General features: G+C 35.0%; 1 protein-coding gene across 4 annotated transcripts in view; it reads right to left on the bottom strand.

Annotated features, from left to right (window-relative positions):
• The window catches only part of TNFRSF19 (TNF receptor superfamily member 19), a 59,532-nt gene that overhangs the window by 19,758 nt on the left and 24,142 nt on the right, over nt 1-15,632 (bottom strand). For all 4 annotated transcript variants that reach the window (XM_039565337.1, XM_010400495.4, XM_039565351.1 and 1 more), the window contains one exon: nt 13,126-13,211. In XM_039565337.1, coding sequence (XP_039421271.1) covers nt 13,126-13,211 — 86 coding nt within the window. The remainder of the gene's footprint in view (nt 1-13,125; nt 13,212-15,632) is intronic.

Below are 15,632 nucleotides of genomic sequence, written 5' to 3'. Positions count from 1 at the left end.
CTAAAACTGGTGGACACAACCCTTTAGTTAAGAAAGCTCTAACAAAGAGCTCATGTTTTTAGGAAGCAGTCACAGGCTGTAACTCAAAGGCACATGTCAGGGCCCAAAATAACATGTGAGATTACTCTATGATCTTTGTAAAAGAGGAGTTTGGCAGCACACTGCTTTAGCACAAGTGAACTGGTAAGAATGAGAATGTGTGAGGTCTATCACCAAAAGAATTAAAGGTGAGCAAAGTAGAGGATACAAGTGATCTGTAGGAACATTAGTCTTTCTTCTATAAGGCTGCTTCCAGCTCATGAGGTGTTGGTTTACAATGAATCATTACTGCTAAGGTCCTCAGCACATAACTCTTGTTTTAGAGCTATTCCATTTTATCCTACTTCCAATACATTCCAGTCCTCCAGGTAATTCCAGTTCTCTGCTGTGGTACTTCAGTTTTCTTTTGCTCGACAATCATTTTCTTAATAGGAGGTTGGCAGTATGGAAATTTTGAGCCTAGATGGATTCCATGTTTTCCACTGTATTTTCTTAAAAACAAGAAATTTAAGTGGAACACAGCCTAAGTATTTTGTAGCCGAGCAACTTAAGAGTCATAGAATCCTTAGAAGTCAAAAAAGATCTTTAAGATCATCAAGTCAAATAGTAACTACCAGCACTAAGTAGAATAAAAACCCCAACATACTACTGTGCATTTGTTTAGCAGAGTTTTATATTCACACACCAGTCACAGCTTGGATTCTGTACCCAAAGCCATAGCAGTCAGCATGGATTTATACCAGAGGTACCAAAACTCAATGCTGCTGAAGTGGTGCTAATGCAACTATTCCCAGAATTACCTGTGTGATTATGAGAGATAAATTTGAACCAGTATTTTCAGTCTGAATGCTGCTTAAAAGCATGTTATTAAATTAATATATTTTAAACAGCCTAATGCTTCTGTTATTAGAGGTTGTTTAAAAAGTACTGAATAGTTGTAACCACCGCTTATTTTTTTCAGATTACCCCCAAAAACAATAAAGTAAAAATTGACTGAAAAAAACATTCTGCAGCTTTACTGCAATGCATGCAATCCTGGAACAATTTTGAATAACTTAATGGCCAAGTTAAATAAGAACTTTGCAAACCCACTCCATACAGAAAACAGATAATTGCTTATAGCCACTGCAAGCCTGGGCTGAAGGGCTACCCACATTAGTAAGTGCACATAAGAAAATACCATAGGAAATAGTACCTATCCACTACAGGTCACAGATTAGTCCCTTCTCTGTAACTCAGGAATTTCAAGTTCACTTTAATCTAGTGTAATTGAGCTAACCAGCTCTTACATTAAAAAGTAATGATTAAGTTAAATTTCTTGCAGACATTCTGTACCTAAAACAAACATGCAGTATGCCTCTGGCAAAGAAGGATACTAATTATAGGATTGACTCATAAGATGAAAGGTTGCACAAGTTACTACTAGAAACTGAAGTATGGTAAGCTGCTTTGAAAAAACACATTGAAATTCTCATACTCTGCAGTTGAGAATTTAATTTTCTAACTGTACTTAACAGTGTCAAGAAACAAAACTAAATATGCTTGTAAACTGCTTGCTCATATTTTAGATGAACAAGCTAGAATACAGTGAACACAGTGATTACTTCATCATTCTACACTAAGGATTTTTTTTAATGTAATGAAGTGAGGTCTACAGTGAGTTTTACTACACAAAAACATGCAAAATTAAGTATTTTTGGTCATTCTTAGCTTTCTTTTGTTATAAAAAACATGGTCTTGAAATGGATATTTGAGGATTCATTGCTTGACTTTACTCTTAATGCAATAATTCATTCCCTGATTTAACAGGAATCATAAAAGAAACACATCTCCATGGCTTCAGACATCTGTGGGGAAGGATATGCAAGTTCAAAAGTAGTTTTGCATTTCCAGCTGAAGCTTTCACTTGGATTAGCAGATAGAGCTGCCACCTGTGAGTTAGAACAAAGATACAAAATATGCCCTATATGTTGTCCTGAACTGATCAGATACAACCTTCTGAACGCCAGATGGGTACTGCTTATGTGAGCTCCTATTGCCAGCTGCATGAGCTTGTGATGTGAATTCATGGAACTTGATTCAATTTATTTTAAAAATCATATGCTGAAATTTCTACTTTCATTTTAAGAGATACACTTTCCATCATATTTTAGCAAGCAACGAGGGATGTATTTTCAAAGAGATATAAATTGGAATACTGTGTTCTCTCCAAAATACATTAACACATGCTTTAGTAGATAAAAATGGGTTACATATAATCAGTGCAATTCTCATGCTGAAACTAGACAGCAAAGGGCTTTCAGTGCAATTCAGCTCGGTCAAATATCACATCAACTTCATCTACTTAAAGTTTTACTGGATTCTGACCATATGTATTTTATATATTACATTTTCAGGGATTACAAACAAGTAGTGTTAAAAAAAAGTTTCTATTCCTAATTTATTCTATGATTTCCATCTGTATTATGGAAGCCATTTACATTACATCTGCTCACTCTGAAGGTAATATTTATATTGCTAACACCTTACTAAGTAGGGACTGCTAATACTAGGTTTTATACTAGAGTAGATGATTTTTTTAAAGTTTCAAACTTTAGTACTCAAAATTTTCAGTTCTTTCCCCCCAATCATAATAAATTAACAGTTTCAAGAGGTCCAGAAATTATAATTTCTTTTTCCATTATTTTCTTTTCTGTACATTTTCTGCATAGTTCATTTGTTTTTGTAAAATCAGAAAATTCTTTGTCTGAAGTCTCTGTGATTCTGTCAGCACAGATAGAAATTAGTCATCATGGTCAAAAGTATTAAAAAGGGATAAATGACAACAGTATGGCTACACTGTGTTCACCTAGGAAAGCAAACTCAAAACCCCCACAATTCTAATCTTATCATGTATCTTTAAAAATTTGCAATAACACTTAAATTTACAATTCTGAAATCATTTCTAGCAGCCAAAAATGACAACTGTCACACCTATGGCCCACTGGCAACATTCATGATGCTTAAATACGTAATAGTTAAAAGCAGTGGAAGACAGATTCCCTGTTCTCAGAAATTTAGCCTTCTGTGGCAAGGAAGGAAAAATCCGTTTCCCCCAAAGAATACTAAACTGGCAGGAAGGAAAATTCTTCTACAGATCCAGAGATCAGTATGATTCAGGCATTAAAGAAATGATCCATGTGCTCAGTAATAACCACCAAGTGCTCTTATAGGTGTTCAATCAACAAAGCCAACTCAGCTCTTAACACAAAATTTAAAAGAGCCTGATGTAGAACGACAGGCCATGTTTGACTGTCAGCACGAAAGTCTTTTATAACCTCTGGAATGGCTGTGAGAGACAATCAGCACAAGTGTGGGGCACAGGTTCATCCATTCTGGAAGAGAAAACCTTACAGCTACATCCCACTTACATTACATCACAAGCCTGCACAAAGTAACAGCAGGAAAGGACTAGGAAAGAACTAGGCTTTTTTGGTTTGGTCTTTTTCCTCTGTTGCAAGAGCTACAGCATTCCTTCACTAGTCAGCTAGCTACTGAAGCAGTGATCTGAGTCAGAAGACATCACAGAGACAGTAAACTGTGTATCCTTATAAAGTACAAACATCTTAACTGGCATGTTAAGATAAAAATGAGTTTTCCACCTCCTTATTTATCACTTACTAGCACCAGCAGTCTTTTGCATAAAATGTGATTGCTCTTGAATCAAAGGAAAGAGCACTATTTTCAGACCTGCATAAAAAACCTAACCTTTACTTTTGCCAGTACAAAGTGAGGTTACAATATTTTACAATATCTACAATGTTTATTTACTGAAACATGGATAGTTTTCATTGTTGGTATATCAGTTTAGGCTTCCTTATTGTATTGAATACCAGCCCAATCAGACAGATTTCATATATAAAACCTCTTCACTATGGAACTTTCTACCTATATTTTGATCCAGAAGAATGTATCACAATCCATTTCACACAGCCCTAATTATGGAAATCTGTGTGAAACCAATCTAAAAAACCATGTTTTGTTAAAAGAAAAATCACATATTATAATTATCATATGTAGTTAAAGGAAAGGTTTAACAATTTGCTTGGAAAATGACACACAGAAAAGGGGGATTCAAGCTGAGTTCTCTAAAGCCTCTGGAAAGAAATACTACCAAGACATATGAATTAAAATCCAAATTTTGTTTGGCGTTGTACTTCTAATGCAAACTCTGTTACTGAACCATACCCAGGTCTTGCATACTTTGCAGAAATATTTATTGGTATATCAAGGATATTTTGTCTTTACACAGAAAATATTTGCATTTCAGAAGTGTAAATACAATTATAATGAAGGGAAAACAAAAAGACAGTATATTTCTGAATTAAAAGGGGCTAAACCAATTAACACAGCAGAATGTCTTCTAGTGATTCTTTTGTGCAGATTAATTTCCTGATGTAGAGGATTACTCATTATAGTGCATGAAGCAATACATTAAACCTTTGCAGAGCCTTTACAGTGTCATATACAGTTTTTAAAGTTTCCATTGGATATTATCAACAGACCTCCTTTAGGATTTGCTGGTCAGCCTCAATGCATCTAATAACACAAAGGTAGCGACAACCAAAACAGAGGACTGCCCATTATTTGAGATTAAAGAGCAGAATAATTGAAAGAGAAAGTCTGACCCAGTCACCTGTACTTTACACACATAAAGCAGGAAGTAGGGAGGAAAGTTGAGTTGATTAGTCAGATAATTTAAATGGAAATTCACTAATTTATAGCCCGAACTTTACTTCAAAAACACAACTCAAATTCTTAACTATTTGAACAATTTCTATTCAAGAAAAGAACAGTCTTACTGGTATACTTTCATCAGGATACCCAAACAGGAAAGATGAGCTTTTCCCCTCATTTTGAAAAGCTGTGAGTAGTAAATTAGACTCTATTACTTAACCATGACTGGGTTGCAGTCAGAGTGTGAAAATTATGAACAATGTAATTACCTCAACAAGCGATCTTAGAGCCATTGAGATGTATTGCAACTTATTAATTTGAGAAGGCATGAAACCAGGATCACAAACAGGCCCAGGCCCTGCAGTGCCAAGCACTGCAGCACCTGGACTGCATCCACAATGCTGGGAACCTGCCCGTGACAGGAACATACTTGTGATGTAAGAACCAAAAAGTAACAGCAGGGAGCCAACACACAGTCAGTACACATGATAAGGGATGAATTCTAGACTCAGAGAAGTCACCAAGAAAAGGACTCCCAGACATTATCCCAACCTGCTCTGCTGAGTTTGACATTAGAAGGCACCACAGAACAGACTGTTCAGAGATGAGCAACAGGCCAATCAGCTTGTAGATCCTGATGGCTTCAGTGCCAGCCGGGCACGTAACTGCTCAGTGTTGCAAAAGTCTTTGGATGACCACTGAAGGGTACAGAGAAGTTTGTAGGTGCCTCCTTAAATTCCAATTCCATTACCTCTTGGACCAGCTGTGATAAAAAGAAGGGGTCTGTATTCTCCAATTACACACCTATTAAGAGCATCCTGCCCAGTCTATGCATATGCACTCCCTTCCAGGGCAGTCAGGGCATAGCAGGTAAATCACAAAACCTTTGGCCTAAACTAAAGCTGCAATGTGTCCAAGCCACCTGGACCCAGAATCAGTGGAATACTCCTGGAGATCAAATGAAATATTGTAGGTCCCTTGGGCTTTTAAGTGTTTGCACAATTAGGTAGCTGGCAAGCAAGACAGTTGGTGATGCAATTTTGGGGTCAGAATCCTGGGTCTATTTGAATATTTAAGCCTTATGTATCTCTGGATACTTGACAGAGCTAATGTTACCTATACTAAGATACTCCTACAGCATTCACTACTAGCCTAGCTCTTTCAGTTTGTAGCTTGAACCAGGCTACTTGAAACACACTTAGCGAAATAAAATTTCACCGTGCAAAGAAATCTAAGTTAGATTTTAGGTAGCAGGCACAAAATAAGGACCCTGCTTACTGTCATTATAAGAGCTTCAAAGAAGATCAAGAAATTTCAGAAGCTCATTAGCTGAGGTTACTGTAGACTTTTGCAGTAGAGGAGACACACGATACTGAGTACTTCTGTTCTACAGAAGTTACTAGTAAGTGACTCAATTCACTGGAAGAGCCCTCACACCTACAGTTTTGCAGAATTAAGCTCTATTAGATGTGATTTGAAATCTTTCTGATAAAACAAATTTTCCACTGTAAAAAATAAACTGAATGGTAGAAAACCTTTAAGGATAGTGCAACAAAGTGGACAAGAGTTTAACAGTTTAGACTGACTGGATGCCCTTAGAGCTTCAGCTTCCAAATCTTGATTCCTTGGTAAAGTGTCTGGCTTACTTAACAGAAATTCTGTTGGGTTTGGGAGTTGCACCTCCTTGCAATGTCATTTCAATTTATAAGCTAAATTTTCTTCCATGGAGAATTTGTGGTGGTCTTTGGTTTGTTTAGGCTTGGGGTTTTTGTTGGTTTTTTTTTTTTTTGGTTTGGTTTGGTTTTTTGTCTGGGGTTTTTTTTTGTTTGTTTTGCTTTTTGTTTTGTTGTTGCTGTTGGTTTTTTTTGAAGAGGAGTAGACAGGACAGCAGATAGAAATGAGGGAAACACTTCTGACATTTCTGTCTACTAACCATAATACATAGGTAGTGGTAACAAGCTACACAATGAAGTATTTCTATACATATAAGGCATAGAAATGAGAGGTACACACAAGGAAAATTGATGAGAGTAAGATGGGGAAGTTTTAGAACATGATTAAACTGTGCAATGTATCTGAATTTCCTCTCCATTAAGTAATGCTTCAGAACTATTTAAACTCATTTTACTGGTAACACTTCTGTTATTAAAATAAAGAAAAATCTGCCCTCTGCAACTTTTTTAGAAGAGGAGCCCAACATATAAAGCAAATTCAAAACAATATGAAAAGGAGCTGCTTGACTCTAAGTTATACATGAACCCCAATGGGTCAGAAGCACCTCAATTATCAAGGACGACGAATTGAAAACATTTAGGTTTTCTAGGTTAACTCTCTTTATGATGTGTGAAAGAAATAAAATTGTAATAAAACTTTGTAAGACACGAATAGCAATTCTCATCTCTCTGAAATACCTTGTGGAATTTGTTTCAGACTTCCTGAAGATAAGTTACTCTACCATCAGGTCACATATGGAAAATATCAGACTGACTTACTACATTTTTACAAAAGTGTACATTTCAGTTTTGAAATAATGGGAAGGTAATGTCTCTGTAAGAAAACAGTATTGATATTTATAAGTGAATGATGCTATTATCTGTACTTAAATTAGCTGTCACTACTTATGACTTTTGTGAAAGGTTTATACAATATTCCAGCTGCTTTCTATCACAGTGTTCAACATGGTAAAGAGGAATATGACAGAGGTTGTTAGGCAACCTCAAATCAGAACAAATACTGAAATAAGAAGGAGATATATGTTGGAACAGAACCCAATAATTAAGAATAATTTCATTTTCTATATATTTTCAGCTGCCAGTTGCTTCATGTGCCTGCCTTCAAAGGCTGCTTTACATTAGTAATTCCAAGTTTACTGTACAAAGCAACCAAATAAAAATTACAGAAAAACTTAATTGCTAGAAAAACATTATCTGGAGTCTGACAGCTTTAAAGTCATAAAATTCTGTAAACAGAAAGAAGAAAGTGACATAAATAAATTAAAATTCCACTGTATAAACAGTGGAACTAATGTGGCATTGAATGTCATCCAAAAATTACTCTCAAGTTAAAAAGCTGTATTTATGTTTAATGAAATAATATAAAAAGCTTCAGCAAAGCTGAGACAGCAGGACTTTTTTCGCTTTTACCACTAGTGAAAGTATTTTACAGAATATACATGTAGCCAACAAGCTTCCAGATCCCCTCTTACAAAACAATGTAAGTTATAACCCTGCAGAGTGCAATTTCTAGCTTTTTATCTTCTTTCTTCTGATGTTTAGTCAATACCCCCAATACCCATTACGCTCACATGAAAGTTTACAAAGTCACAGATTCTAATCTTATTAATGTAAATAAGTAGATTTATATGAAATCTTACTTTTCCTACACCATCTACTTCTATCACCAGGAAAAAAGGAAGTAAAACCAGATTTTAACTCTTAAATAATACTCTTCATTAGTGAAACAACTTACTTTATAGATTTGAAGAGTGAGACAGCTCCAGGACACTTATATTTAGTTCCCAGAAAAAGCAATACCGTAAACACACAGAAAGTAACTAATAAAAAATCTACACAGGAAAACTTAAAGGGATTGTGATCAATCTTAGTTAAGGCAATCATGATGTCATAGGAGTTCCTCAAAAGAACAAAATTTAGGGCAGGTAAGATATGGATGCCTCATGAAAATGTAGTATTTTAACATTTAATGATCTTAATGTATTTTGTCTCAACAAGCCATAGTGTTTACTTTTATTTCTCATCTTACTGTTTATTTTGTAGTTTGAGACATTCTTTGTAATTGAAATGGTTCATGGCAAAAAAAGCAGCACTTTTAGACCTGAGTGCCAGTTTATTTCAAATGCACATGATGTTACAACCAAACTGCAGATATTTCTATTCCTGTGACTTATTCAATGAAACATTTCTGCTTCATTGAAGCAAAGCATGTGTTTATTTCCTGGAACATGTAGAGGCTAGTTTCCCAAGCTCCACACAGAATGGTATCCCTCCCCCAGCTTCCCATGCTCCTTGATCTATGCCATGAAGACAAGCAGTAGTAGTCCTGGAGAAGGAAGAACATTTTTTGCTGGACAACCTCTGCAATTTTTAATGGTGTAAAAAATTATTATTTTTATAAATCTAACAGTGTGGTTATTGGGGGGGGGGGGGGGTGGAAGGACAAGTCTGTTCTTTTGGTAGCCGTTTGGCTGTAAAATACTCTCTTGTGCCTAGGTGTTAATTTCCTCATTTCCTTGACTCTTGCAATTTATTCCAATTTAACTGTTTGTACAGCCAAATTCTACACTGAATTTGCACATAAAAGGGGAACACCATTGATTTTAGATTGAACCAGAAAGGAACAGTAAAGGGAAGTTCTAGGAATGATTTTTGTAATACATCTCAAAAAAGTTCCATGTCACAGGCTCTTCTGCTTCACAGAAAGCCTGTCCAGAAACTAAAGGATGCTTGTGACTCTGGTGCTTTTCTGCATTTTGAGTTGAACAATACAACAGGAACCACTTGTAAGAATAGCTGCCATAATAATTCCACTGCTTTAATTTTAATCTGCCATTTTCTTATGGCCAAAAGAAGATAAGAAGTGTGGTTTCTAATGTGGCTTTTTTTGTTTCTTTGCTAAGACAGACTAGCTGAAAACATAATGGTTGTTCCAAGAAAGTAATGGTATCTTTGGAAAATCTGTTCCTTACCTGAACTGCTCCCACATCTCTCCTTAACTTCTGTCGCCACAAGTGTTTTGAGGTCAATGAGCTCATTAGATTAAAAAATAACCTTAAGAAGGGAGTTATTTTAATTCTTTTTCTATCACAGATAGATTCACAATCTAGCTTACTGAGCAGTTTCAGTAACAGTTTAAGCACAACCACTGGGAAAGCACAACACTGGCCTGAGCAGACAGGAGAGTGAACTCTGCAAATCTAAACTGGTACTAAGAAAAAAGAATCAATCAACCATATCAGTGTCACTTTTTCACTACTTTTGGACAGTCTATATTACCTTCTATTTCAGAATTTACATCTGTGATAGATTAGGTTTCCACTCTAATTCCCAGTTCAAAGGATTTGTTTTCTGACGTTCAGATGAGGAAAAAAAAAGTCTTCAGGTGAGAAAAATGTCTTCAGTTTACAAAGTGAGCATAAATTGCAATTTTAAAAACATGCTTTCATTTCTAATGTTTAGATGCTGACCTTATACATAAGATTGGTATTTACAGTTTATTTACCTGAACTAAGTAAATTAAAATATAACTGTATCATTGTGTATTTAATTGTCTGACGTTTTAAAAACACACAAGTCATTGTGTCTCCCTGTAAAATTTGCACAAAGGTGATAGCAATTCTCCTGGCCTCTAATACTCTCTTTACTTGTTCATTATAGAATCCTTTCAACTTTGCCTCTAGCAATTCACAAACTTATTTTTTCATGAGTAAATATTTAAACCAGATCTGTTTTAAAATGTCTACAGAAAGGAGATAAAAGCAAGTATTTAGATTTATAGCTAACCAGGTAATAATCAACTGCTACTAGAAAGAATTTGATCCATGTCTCAGCTTTAACACGAACCTGTAGTCCAGGTAGGGGGCTGTGAGCCTTTGTGCCCTTATGGTAATGTTCTTAAGCAAACAAAAGATTGCCACACACCTCAGAGGACAATTAATTCATTGAAACAGGACATTTAAACTTTTCCTTTTCATCTGTAACATAAGAGCTAGCTGCACTAATATTTAACTTTCTGTTTCACCGTGCAAAGAGAGAAGGATAAGAAAGGCAGAGAATTAGAACTCAGTTCTCTGATCATTGAGAGCTTGTCCCACACACCTTGTGGTCTGTCTCCACTTAGCTTCAAGTAAGGCAGTCTTAACTATCAAAATACATCCATTATTGAAATAGACCACTAACATTTTCAGCATTATGTGGAACATGTTTGCTTCCACATACCATTATTTATGATTCCTTACAGAATTATGTTTTTGACTTGGATCTAAATTTCCCCCTATCTGATGTGAAGTAAAACTCAAAAGTATTTCAGTTAATTTAGCTATTATTGTAGGAAAAACTTCCTAGGCTGCTTGAGGAAGGCATGTGCACTTTCCAAAACTGAGGCAGTTGCTGTTAGAACCTGAAGAGCCAACACAAAAATTCTGAACAAAGCCTTCTGAAAACCACAGTGACATATGGCAACTGTACTTCACAGTAGGATTTCTGTTATTTAGGATTTTAATGGGAGGTTAGTATGCAAATAACAAACATTTTAATGATTTCAAACCTTTTATTATATAGCTTCTGTAAAAGCTGGAAATACTTGCCAATTCTCACAACTTTGCAGTTACCATTTCTGTTACTTAGCCAAAGGCGTTTTCCCAGCCATGAGATTAGGGAACAAAAACATCTCTAATCTGGATTTACCACTGCAGCATGTGCCAGAGAAAATGCTCTTTTCCATAGGGTTGCCTGTTGTCCACTTAAAATGAGTAATAGCTTCCTAATGGTTCAATTTAGGATCCAAGCTTAGGCTCAATTACAAAAGCCAAATCACTATAAACAAAACAATTCTGAGTTATTTCAGAAGACTAGGCAACTGTTTTTTCATCACCTTTTCAAAACAATAATTTGTGACTTTGAAAAATATGAAATACACAAGTCACTAATTACAGTCAAAGCTGAATGATAAGGGACATAATTTCTTCTTCGATTATGTTAGAGAACAGAATTCATATTTGAAGAGCATACTTTCTTAGAAGGGAACAAACAAGAAAAGAGAAAAAAACACATAAAATTAATTCATGAGTTAGAGATCCTCCATTAGAATGGCATTGTTGCACTTTACATTTTACTAATTTTCTTTTTTTGCAGATAAAAAGAGAGTAAAGACAGACGAAAGGGATAATACTGAATTTGCCCAATTGAAGGAATTAAAATACATGTACATATGAAATGGCCTGTTTGTGTTCAAACCCTGTCTAGAAATAACTTCTGCAACTCATTGTATTTGAGTGATTTACTTCAGTAAGTCGAGATCAGCATTTCATTCTTGGCATCAAACCTGACAGTGTTTGATACGAAGAACATACTTTCTAAACACTTCTAAGATTTGTCTAGACTACAAAAATAGTTGAACATATTTGAATGTACTTTCTAGGCTTATGTTACACATGGGCAGGAGTGACTGCTGCAAACACTGGAACTTATTTGACTTATTCGCTTCATAGAAATCTGATTTACTGGCTTTGAATGTTGCAGTCTTTAAAAGCAAAAGTTTTTATAAATGTGGAAAATGTCTGAAAATCTGGGTTTATAAGTTTATTATAAAAGGCACTAAAACTAGAATGGAAACAAAAGAAGAAAGTTTGGCTCATTTGAAAAAAGACTATCCAAGCAATATATGAAATGCTGAAGAATCCTTATTTCATTGAAGTTAATACAATATAAAACTATTGAAAAGTATGGGTTTAAGGCACAATAGTATAATCTTGGTTATATTTTAATTTTATACAATTAAAAAAAGAAAGGATATTTATAAGAAACAGTGTGTATTTATTAAAGTAGCATAAAGTATTTCAGGAACCTGACAATTTATTCTTTCTATAAACAAATGTTTCTGTTTCAACTAGGGGAAAAAACTAAAACACAACTTCACAGTTACAGAAACAAACAAGTAAACCCATGGTTTTCAACATAATTATCTTGAATCACAAGTATTTTTCACTTTATAAACTAGGCAGAAATCAACACAAAAACAATAGTTCACTCCTTTCATTGAATTAAAAACATGATGGGATGTAGACCATCAACAGTGTTGGAAGAAGTGGTAACAAGGCTTCTGCTGCAGAATAAAGAGGTTCTCTTCTTTTGAAGAGATTCTAATTCTCTCATTGGCAAAAGAAAAATAGAAAAACCAATTATTTATTTCCTTCTAACAGTATAAAGGTCTATAAAGTTATTTATCGATATTCGTTCTCACTGTAACCTTAGTATAAAGGTTATTTTTAAAGGTATCAACAAATACCTTTTTGGGTGTCAGGAAAAGATACTACCCCTACCTGACAGTTGGCAGAGGGTCTAAGAAGATTGCCTTCTTTTGGCATTAACACAGAAATTAAAAAATTATAAGATGACATCAGAAGTGGAGTCAAGACTCCCTGACCTGTGGTGTGACAGGAATGTTTATCTGCAAGGGACTGGCTATTTGTGGGAACTTCTCAATGACAGTACTGGCCCTGATGAAATGTATGAATAAAATCATTTACCAAGAAGAAAATGAGTTTTAAAAAGAGTTTGTAACTGTGACTGTAATTTTTTTTGCCAGGCTTTAAAGTTAAAAGAGAAAATACTCTAAAGCAAAACCAGCACTTACAGTGAGGTTCATAGGGAGGAGGAGGATCACCACAAGGAACACATTCCATGTCTTGAAAGCCTCCAAGCTTAGTCTTCCTATAAAATCTAGGAGATAAAAGAATGTGAAAAAACAGTTAATCAAAACCAGTTATTATTCCTCACAAAATTAATGAGGTGTTTTAATAACATCTTCTATAATTTTGTCAATCTGTGTCTCAATGCAAACTATCAGGAAATAAAAGAAAATAAAAGTAAACAAAAGTACAGTAGTACTTTTGTCTTGTACTAATAATTAATTATTAGTACATGACAGATCTACAATAAACTGAGGAAAACTTCTAAATCTGTTAGTCGAAATGCATAGTCACTACAATCATATTCACAGAAGAAATAAACCATTCTGGAGATTTTGGACAGAAATCAATATCCCATTTTCCACACAGATCACAACATACATGACATGCATGAAGAACTTAACTTATGAAAGCTTAGTTGCATGTCTGAAAAATGAAAGTGAAGTGATTCATCTATATATTACAAGGTAATTATCACCTCTAAAAATATATCGCAGGCCAGGTATCAGTGACATTTTATTTAAAGACCCTTCAAGAACTTTATAACTGAATTTATGTTTGAAGAGCTTACTGGTGACTGGTAAAACTGTACATTCCTAAAGCAGGGAACAAAACAAAAACAAAAAACCAAACCTTTAGAATGCTGTATTTCAAATTTTTATGTGTGACATCCTCTAAAGAACTTACCTACAGCTCCTAATCAAGTAGGTCAGTCTGTCTTTCAACCATTCATTATTACTAGGACAGAATCAGCAGCAGTGGCCTCTTCAAGATGAGTACACGAATTGTCTTCTGTAGTGGTAGTGGCACATTAAATAAGAGGTACTAACTCTACTGATGTTATATTCCTAACACTGCAAACGCCATTGAAGTATGAAGCTTTTATCAGCTAAAGCAAGCAGCTTTCCAACTGCTCAAGAAACTCGTGCTTTAACAGTGTGAACAGAAACAGATCCATAGGCTGCAAGACTGAAGGGGTCACTGTGATCATTTACTCTGAACGAAATGTGTTGATATTTGGTTTTAGCTGACAGGCTCACCGTAGTGTTTTGAAGCTGAACAATAGAGAATGGCATGTTGGAAACTCATGCAAAACAGAAATAAATAGGAGTGCTGAGAGGTAAAACATCAGCTAAACTATTTGGTTAGGCTAGCTATATCCTCCATTCGCTTAGGCAGCATCTGAACTAAAGGACAGGTATGAGTGGTGGCATGTTCTACAGTTCTGTTACCCAAAACATCCAGCTGTCCTGTTACTACCCTTGCCATGGCCATACCTCCCTCCCTCCTCCTGTTTCCAACTTTGCTGCCAGAAAATTCAGGTTGTGGAAGCAGCTCTCATTTTAATACACACTGAACACACAGCTCTCATTTTAAAGCATACTCAACACACCTATCTAGGATGCATTCTAGGCCAGAATACTGAGAAGCATTCCCAGGTCCTCCAGTTTAGCTTTACCCTTAATTCATGTTTTAATGTGGCTTCTTTTTTATTCCTTTCTCATCTTCCAAAATTCAGTTTATATTGTTTACACAAGAAGAAAATCTTCTCCCTGCTGACAGCCAAATAAGGCCTACAACACATATATCTTAAAATGTAATAGCATAAATCAACTCACCATGTGGCTGCAAGTAGTATCAAAAGTGGTTGCAAGTAACATCTATAATGCCTGGGGCTGCACCTTCTTATGCAGTGACTTAAACTAAGATTAGTTACCAAAGCTTTACTAAGTGTTTTTAAACAAAGAGATTTCACCTCTGGCTTGAGAAGGAGTAATGGCAGGAGCTTCAACAGTGTTCAGGTATTTAAAAGTTGGTATTAAAAAAAAATAATAAAAAAAAATATGTATAAAAAATAAATAAAATAAAACAACTGAAATATATATACTAAATAAATGTATGAACTTTTAAGCATGTCAGAAATGTATACTCTGAAAATACAAAGGCTGTTACAATTGCAAATCAGTTCTCATACACTACTTCTATCAGTTAAATTAGTAGCTCCTAAAAGCAACAGAAATGTCTTTCTACAAATTCATGGCAGGTGTTTATAGTATCAGAACTTGGCAACAATGTAAAGAATAGCCTTTTAGAGGTCCTAAGATTTAATATTACAGAGAAAATTAGCAACAGAGTTTTGGGATGACAGGACAAAAAACTAAGCACAGCTCTTGATTTATAAGAGCAGTTTCAGCAAACAATTCTTTCAGATTAATTTATGATTCTCAGCCAGGATCATGCTTTATGAATTTTGAAGGAAGGAAAGGAAATTTTGGACAGTAAACCACAGCCATTGATTTTGATTAATATTTATATAAATATATCTATTTCGATTTATATTTAAGAATATATGTGCATGAGAATTATTAGACATTGACCTAGGGAGGGGAAAAAACCCAAGCAAATAATGTGATCACTTTTGAAGAAGGTAGCTGTGAATGTTTCCAAATGT

Source organism: Corvus cornix, chromosome 1 (assembly GCF_000738735.6).
Source record: "Corvus cornix cornix isolate S_Up_H32 chromosome 1, ASM73873v5, whole genome shotgun sequence".
NCBI classification, from domain to species: domain Eukaryota; kingdom Metazoa; phylum Chordata; class Aves; order Passeriformes; family Corvidae; genus Corvus; species Corvus cornix.
Note: the sequence above shows the minus strand (reverse complement) of the source record. Positions and strands in the feature narration are given on the sequence as shown.